Raw genomic sequence first — 8,985 nt, 5'->3', positions numbered from 1 at the left:
CCTGATTTTTTTTTTCCAAAAAAGGTAGTGTGGAAAAAAAAAACTTCTGTTTTTATTGTGCTGCAGATGATCTGACATCTTTACAAACAGGACAAGTTCTGAGGTTTTTCACATTCCATGTTGCTGATTTGGCGTGTCATTTGTTAAGGTGATTTCAGTTCTAATCTGTGAGTTAATACTGAATAAACAACTCAGTTATGAATCAGATCACTGCCTTCGCTTGTAAGTAGTACAAGCCATTTTTTATTTTCATTTTCAAGTTTCTTTTACTGCAGAAGGCAAATAAATGTAGATTAATAATGTTCAAATCTCTCCCATAAAATAACTATTCTACATCAGTGCTCACCTTCCCATCATGTGTGAAATCATTATTAACAATCCAACTGTAATATTTTACATTTATAGAGAATATTTGGGCCAAATTCCGATCTGGGATAAATAAGTGCAATTTCACAGACTTCTGTGGAGTTACCCTTGCTTATACCAAGACATAATTTCTCATCCTCTTTGCACTTCTGCCTGTCAGTTTCCACCCAAAAGAAGATTGTATTTCAGTCGTGATGAATGCCATTACTTTATTTGGCATGAAAGGTGCCTAAATACCTTTGAGCATCTGGGCCTAGCTGACTTGTAAAGGCTGTGTCTACACTACATCTCTTCACCAGCCTTGTAATAACCAGTTAGTTGCATGGTTGACCCTAGATGTGGCTGCTGCCCATGTACAAAATAGTTAATAATAAATTGTAGTAGCTAAGGCCCAGATTTTAAAGGTATTTAGATATTGCTTCACTCAGCATTGCAATGCCTAACTGATTTAGTAGCCTAAATCTCATTTTCAACAGTGATTTAGGTACTTAATCTAAATCCCATCTACTGTCAGTGGAATTTTGGCTTCTAAGGGCCTACATCCCTTTTGAAAATGAGATTTAGGCTTCTAAATCAGTTAGGCATTGCAATGCTGAGCACAGCAACAACTACATACCTTTAAAAATCTGGACCTAAGTGTATTTGACCCTTGTCAGATGCTTAGGATGGCACATGGTTTCCTCTGAAAGCAAGTTGTAAGCTTGTATTGCCACATGGTCGGGACCCCCACTGTGTGCCTGTATAACCAGTTTGGCCAGTCCTTCTTCCTCCCAGAGTGCGTTACCCCACATGCTGCTGCTTTGCTTTCATGTCCTCCAAATACTCTATCCGCTGCTGAGGCAATATGGGATAGCTGCCCAGATTTTCCAGAAACACTGACACAAACACAGGCAGCAGAATAGGTGTGCACAGATGCATTCATTTGACTGTTAGTTGCGTTTTGAAAAAAGCTGCTGTGTTTGGACACAACTTGGCAATGTTTCTTGTAATTGGATCAGCTGTGTCATGAACTCTGTTGTTTTTGAAGCCTGGATGCCACCAAAGGTGAAAGGCAAAAGGCTTTTCACTCATCCTAACTTCTTCTGTAGTTGCTTTTGTTGGAAGAATGTTATGTACAATAATGGAGGAAATTGCAATCAAATTATTTTTACATGGTGTCTTTGCAAAGCTGCTTAGAGGACTGACAGCTGAAAGCATCTTTACACCTGCAAATTTTCCTTGTTCGGGTGGTATTTTAGCTCCTAAAATCAGACTTGGCTCAGTTCTACCTCTGCAATTTCTAGCTTGCATGAAACTATCATTCACCACTATTACAAATGACATAATCCCATTTAAATCTTCCATCAAGATTTTAATTAAAATCCCCATATAATACTACTGTTTGAAGGCTAGTTCAATTACAACCTTTCAATTGCAGAGTTGAGGGGAGCAGAGGGAATATTCAAGGGCTTTCTGATTCTCATAGACTCATTCTGCAACGATGAGTCTGATTCTGACAAATGCTCTTGGCACAGCTCTCTACTGGAACAAACCACAGGCCCCCTCAACCTCTTCTGTTCTCCTTCCTTACCAATTGACTTAACATGCCTTGGGGGCAGATCTTTTCAGCCAGGAGTCGCCTCTTTCCTTTTAAACAGCTGTGCAGACTCACAAGTTGTAAATAACAGAAAAGGTTCCACTGGAACATTATTTACAGGAGAAACACAAACACACAAGGATTTTTCAGTTAAAAAAGAAGCTGATCAAAGACACAGGGTGAGAGCTGCTGCTCTGGCACAAGTACACTGGGTAAAATGGCCAGAGCAGCAAAAAAGGGGATTCTAAAAGCCCTGGATCCAATTGGAGAAAATTCCCCTGGCACAGAAACTAATCAAGCAAGACAATTGCAGGCTGTTTTCCAACCCTGCCTCCCTCCCCCCCGCAAAGGCCTGGTGTAGGTGACTGTGCTGGGTTTAGGAGGGGTGTGTCAGGGTTGGGCCACAGCACATAGCATTCTGAGTGACAGTGCTGTCCGTAGGTACCATAGGCAGCCCAGCCCCCAAGGCTGTCTGCATTACAATGGAGATCACTCTGACCCCTGGAGCAACCCAGAATAGCAGGGCACAAAGGTGGCTTTCCCCCACCGGTCCATGGGCTATGAGTTCTGTGGTGTACCCCATGTACCGCACAGAATCTCACCTCTGATCTACAGAGAGTTGCTGCTACTATCATGACTAGACTAAAACAAAGTGGAGTTAAGAACTCTTTAGAAACTGTAGGCAATAACATAGATAATAATTAATATTTTCACTTACAGAGAACCTTTCATCGGAGGTTTGGAAACATTAATTAAAGCTTCACTCACTCCTTTGAGGTAGACAAATATTATCTCCATATTATTAATGGGCAAAATGAAGTAGAATTTGAGTGATTATCTCAAGGTCACACGGTGACAGGGCCAAGAATTAGAACTTAAGTGTCTTGCCTCTCAGCCCTTGTTCTTACCATACAGTCATATGCTTGTCAGTACAACAAACAGTTTGCCGGACTCTCATGCCGCCTCACTCATCTACTTTCCACAGAACTCCCTTTCACTTCCTGTTTTTACCCACTTCCCCACCCATTTCACAACCTTGACTTTGTAAAGTAAACAACCTTCCCAATGGGACATTTTGCATGTGGTGATAGCAACGGTCCCTCCTTGAATTCTGGGCTTGCTGAGAGCACTGGAATACTGAGCTTTAAATAATCATCCTCTTCACACTTACATTTCTTGATAAACTCAGCAAAGACAATCATAGAAATCTGCACCTACCTGAGCTTTAGCAAAGTAACCCCAGAAGATGATAATGTCATCAGACTATTTTTATAGAGAGCACCTATTAATTTTATCACAAGCGATTTGGAAATTGTCCCTAAACTACTTCAGTTGGGTGTTTTTTTAAGCAAAAGCTTTATTTTAAAAATTCCTTCTCTCCTAGGAGTTCCAAACACAGTTTTTTGCACATGTCATTTGCAAAATGTTACATTCCATTCCTTTTTAATTAGGCTGCCAGATGGATATCTGGTCTTGTGATACTGAAATATCAGTTTATCATACCCACTGTCAAATCACAATGCTACACTTTTTAATGCATTTTGGGCTAATAGTCTCCCCCTTCTAGCTAGGCTTTGTGCAAAGAGATTCTACAGCTGCTGAAGGGAAATTAATCCTCTGTGGTGAGCGTTAGACAAGTAGTCAAATGGAAAACACTATTATGGCCCTTTCTAGACCCCACCACTTATCTCCCCCCCCCTCCCCCATTCCGCAAGAGGCAGTGGCTGATGGATTGTTACAGTAGCAGATCCATTGGCCCTGCTGCTGCTCCTTCCCTGAACTACTCATGTCCTGGAAATGTGAAAAAGTCCTACACACCTTGGCTCTGCAACAAGACTATATATCCCTTAAATCTAGTCCCTGTGCAGCAGAACTGCACTACTTCTGTTGCTTCTGGAGCCCTCTGTGCCTGCCCGTGAAAAGCAAGATTTGCCTGTTACAACACATTTTGTTGTTGTTGTATCTCTGTTTTAATGGGAAATATGTCATGGGTGAGAAGCCCCAAAATTTTACTTATCTTTTGTTTCCCTGTGTAAATGTGACAGTATGGCTATCTGGCTACTCTGGTTTCTGAGTTAGAGGATTGTGAGTTCAAGTCCCACGCCAGGACTTCACCTGATACCCATTCTAACAGTGCAGCTTAGTGGTAGGAGGATGCTGTACTAGAAGAGGTAAGAAGCTAAAATACAGTCCCTTTTGCTCCTCTCTGGTGACCGTCCTGGTGGAAGTTATAGAACTAAGGTGCTTCCAGAAGGGTAGGATAACCTCAGTGTCCTAGCTAAGAGTCCCTCTCTCAATAACCATATTCCAGATGTATAAGACTGTGGGTGAATTACAATCGGATTGTTGACCTGCATTGTTGACCATAACAACTAACCCATAAAATGCAGCCTCCACCCCAAATCCCACTTTGCCTCCAGCATTTATAATGGTGTTAAATATATAAAAACATGATTTTAATTTGGGAGGGGGGGGGTCGCATTCAGAGGCTTGCTATGTGAAAAGGGTCACCAGTACAAAAGTTTGAGAACCACTGGTCTATAGAATATAGGAGAACAAAGAAAAGAAAGAGCTAAAAGCCCCCTTCTTACAAGGTATTTCATAGGATCCTGACACTATGTAATTCATGCCCAACCTACTATACCCAAATCTTATTTCCGTACCCTAAGAAATGTATGGGTATCTTATCCTATAGGTTAGTGGATTATGACACTTACTCTCTCTATATTAATAAGGATTATCTCACTCCAAAAACTGCCACCCTAGGCTCTCTTGGCAACTTCCAGGTTTGTGGTATACCCTGCAGTTACCAACTGGTTGCAGATGCCGGATAAACCTGATCAGTGTTGTGTATAGTTGCTCCCTTTGGTTCCCCAAAGTTCAGGGACCATTTCTATCTGTGCCAAAGGTTACCAGTTTTTATGCTGACTTACTCTTAACTGATTATACTTTTAGCTATTTAGCGAATCTTACTGGATTCAGGCCGGTAGGCTTCTTGCATGTCAGCAAAACTTATTCTATGTATAATTATATTAGGAAACACATATCATATGCCTCAACACATCCTAAATTCATAGGAATTAATACTGATAAAATATAAGAATGAAATGGATTAATTCAGAAAGATAAACATATTATTTGATACGGCTGGCTGGATTAGTAGGATATAATAGCTAGCAAAATAATCCTGTGGGCTACAGGATGCACAGATGCGGCCGTCTTTATGTGTACAGCTGCTACACTGCTATAATTTTGGAGCAGCAATGTGGATGATCCAATGGACAGAACATGGACCTGGGAAGTAGGGATACCTGAGTTCTATTCTGACCTCTGATACTGACCCCATGTGACCTGCACAAATCACTTAAGCCTAAATTTTCAAAAGGGTCCACCAATTTTAGGCGCATCAGCCTTTGGATGCCCAACGGGAGACACCTGCAGGGTGATTTTCAAAGGTGCTGAGTACCCACGCTCCGGTTGACTTCAATCTCTGCAGCAGCTCTGAAAATCAAGCCCTAACAGATCCCAAGTTGGGGACCCAAAATTAGTGGACACTTGAAAATTGACACCTGAATTTCTCCTTGCCTTCTTTTCACCATCTGCAAAATTACTTACCTCAAAGGGGAGTTGTGAGGATTAATTAATGCTCATAAAGTGCTATATAAATATAAATGCTAAATATTACTAGCTCATTAATTTATATAGCACTTCAAGATATCTTTGCTATGAGAGGCTGTACCCAAAGATATATAAACAACTGTTCTTGTGGAGCTGGGGAGAATGAAAAATATCTTAATGATAACTTTGTAAAAGGGAAAAATTTAACTCAAAATATATTCAATTGAATCAAATACACCCATATTGTACATTAAAAATGTATATACATTAAAATGTATTATTTTAAAGGAGTCAATGAATATTCCAGCTGGGTTTGGGTAAGTTTAAAAGAAGATTACAGATGCCAGAGGACTGCAGTAAAAGAGATTTAAAGGTTTTCAAGTACTGTAAAAAAATGAGACTGTAATAAGTGACTAGTGGACCAGCTGGCCATTTTAATTAAAACTGGGCTGCTTATTGATCTATATTACAGATTGTCCCCATTTACAACACTTCAGCAATCTTCCTTGCATCCATTTCAGAAAAAAAAAAATCACTTGTGATTGTGTGTGAAGAATGTAAAAGTTAAAGAATATAAAGGGTTTGTAATTTTATCTAATTGTCCGAAAATCTTGGGATTTTTCTGTTTGCTTTGTTTTTCAGTGTAAGCACTCTTGCACATCCGGCTATGAACATTATGGAGAATAACATGTGTAAATTGTAGCAGATGCTTCCTTAATTTATTCCATGAAATAATTCTGATGGGTTTTTATACATGTTTTAAATAATGTTTATTCTTTCAAACATAGAAATTGCTTCTGAAGTTATTCTGATGTATATTAAATTATATCTATTTTTTAATTATATTACAGAAACTATTTCTGTTTTAGGTAGTGGCATCTTTTAGATTTTGGGGGTGAAATCTTGGCCCCGTTGAAATTAATGCCTCACCATTGACTTCAATGGGATCAGGATTTCACCCACTACATTTTGTTTGACTGTCTTCTACATCATTGTGAAAGCCAAACAACAAATAATAAATAACTAATAAATGGTTTACATCGATACAGTGTTTTTCTTTCTGAAGGACTCAAGTGTTTTACAAATTATATACATAGTGGAATCACATGTCAACTCAGATTTGCTACAATTGATTTTAAACATTTCCTGAAATGCTGCAATTCAAACATAACAGCACAGAAGCTCTAAAAGTGAAACGATCAACAGCAATACAGTTGATCTCACTGACTTTTTTTCTAAACTGAGAAAAGCAAAAATTAAAAAAGTGCTACAAATGTAACAAGTAAATAGGATTTTTAAAATTTGTTCAGTTTTAATAATCTAAGATGTCTTAAGTGGCATAGGTAGAGAAATATGTCTGTTTACACTGATTATTTTTGAGTTGACCATGTGCTCTTTTGTCATTTGCAATCAAACCATTTCCTGGGTGAAGTGCAAAAAAATAAAGGGACTACAGCATACTACACAAAAGTGAGGGTAGGTGACATCCGAGGGGCAAACATATTATTTTACAAAAATTGCTCTGAGATCTTTAATGTAGATATTATTCCCTTAAAAACAAAAACAAACAAACCCCAAAGCAGTTTATTTTATTGTAATATTTTCCACGCACAGTTAGACCCAGATCTTCCATGGTATTTAGGCACCTAACTCTCATTGATTTCAATGGGCGTTGAAACTGCCTAAACAGTTTTGAGGATTTGAAGCTTAGTGCTTTCATTTTGTTTATACAGCACCTAACACGATGGAGCTCGGATTTGGAGTATGGCTTTACTGCAATCCTGTTACTATTACTATTCAATTTTTTTCTCTCAAAAACATAAAGAGCTGAATTCACCATACTGGGATTTGAATCTGTAATTGCAGAGCATAGCATTCCAAACCTGCTGTTAATGTAAAACTGTATAGAGCAGGTATGGGTAATGGCAGTTTGGGGACCACAGCCAGATGATTTGGCCCACCAAAGTTAAGAAGATTTTAACCTTTGTTGTTTTCATTTAATAATCCCCTGCAAAAAAGGTTAGTGAAAGATTTATGTTTAAACTTTATTTTGTTTTATTTAAGGGTTTTTTATATTTAAGAACACTTCAGTTTTTACACCGTTAGTTGTATGTTAACATGCTGTGTTGTAGCAAACACTTCTGAGTTATGCAACATGTTGTCTCTAAAAATAAATAACATGGTCTAAAAGGGTCTGAGTGGATTTTGTGGCCCTCTACTTCCTTACAGGGGCATTGCAGTAATGGAGACCAATTGTTCCATTTTATGAAATTTACTAATTAACAAATAGATTGTGGGATTGCTGTTTGGTTCTTTTATTTGCAAACCAGTCGAGCTTCCTTCTGTCTCTTACTGAGAGAGGGGCTTTTTTTTATGCTTTTTGTTATATCTTTTTGTTCTTCATTTTAAAAAACCCTAAGAAAACCAATCCAAAAACGTTGAAAACAGAAAACTAAGCCTGCAAAAGCATTCTGAGGCCAGAAAGGCTGCCCACCCAGCCTTAACTCTGCCCCTCTGATGCTCTCTTTCATTGCATGGTCCTATGGTGGGTCTTAAGTAATGCAGTACCACAGGTGGCAATTTCTTGCAGGGCTTAGGAAAGCGGCTGCTCACCAGACATTGTGCTTGGGCCTGGGAGTCAGAGATGAGTGGAGGCCATTCTCCCACCCGCAGAATCCCCGCCCCTTTTCCAGCCCCAAGCCCAGCCCACCCCTGGGTGGCAGTGCATAGTGGCAGGTGGTGGCGCTGGCAGCCTGGGGCCACTCCCCGTGATTGGCTGTCACTTGGGGGCGCGGGTGCTGCACGGATGGGTGTGGCGCTCCCCTGTCACCCTTGCTCTGATTGGCGGAGACTCGGAGTGATGGGCGTGGCTCCCTCCCTCGCAGGGTCTTTCTCTGGGGCTGGGGCGCGGCCGTGTCGTCTGTACGTCGCTGTGATTGGCCGGAGCTGGGACAGGGGCGTGGTTTCAAGGCTCCGCGCTCTGTGATTGGCGTGGGCGTGGCTTTGTGAGGCGGCTCCCCGCTGTCGCCGGGCTCAGGGCGTGAAGGCCGCAGAAGCTGCTGGGCGGCGGCGAAGACGGACAGGATGGTGGCGAGCGGAGAGCTGGCGTTGCTGCTGCTGCTCCCGTTGCTGGCGCTCACCGGCCCCGCGGCCACGCTGGCCGGCTACATCGAGGTAAGGCCCGGAGGGAGCGGTGGGGGTTTCTGCGTGGGTGGGCCGGGGGTGCTCCCGCCGCAGAGCCCCCTCCCGCCTTGGCGCAGTGGCGGCGCCCGGCCTCCGCGGAGCCGCCGCAGAGGCCGCGTGAAAGGCACCGAGGGTGGGGTGGGAAGGGGGAATCAGTAGCCCCCCCGTCTGGCCCCCTCAGGTTATCTGTTCTGACCCCACTTTCCGACCGGGGGGGCCATTTCCGACCGGGGGGAGGAGAG

The 8,985-nt window shown here is 41.7% G+C and overlaps 1 protein-coding gene across 3 annotated transcripts in view; it reads left to right on the top strand.

Moving 5' to 3' along the window:
- Nucleotides 1-8,587: 8,587 nt before the first annotated feature.
- Nucleotides 8,588-8,985, top strand: part of APLP2 (amyloid beta precursor like protein 2) — a 72,564-nt gene continuing 72,166 nt past the window's right edge. For all 3 annotated transcript variants that reach the window (XM_026657985.2, XM_026657984.2, XM_026657986.1), the window contains exon 1: nt 8,588-8,734. In XM_026657985.2, the coding sequence (XP_026513770.1) occupies nt 8,645-8,734 (90 nt within the window). In that variant the 5' untranslated portion in view covers nt 8,588-8,644. The remainder of the gene's footprint in view (nt 8,735-8,985) is intronic.

Source organism: Terrapene carolina, unplaced genomic scaffold (genome assembly GCF_002925995.2).
Source record: "Terrapene carolina triunguis isolate 2854851 unplaced genomic scaffold, T_m_triunguis-2.0 Scaffold374, whole genome shotgun sequence".
NCBI lineage: Eukaryota > Metazoa > Chordata > Testudines > Emydidae > Terrapene > Terrapene triunguis.
The sequence above is the reverse complement of the archived record's forward strand: the minus strand, read 5'-3'. Positions and strand labels throughout refer to the sequence as shown.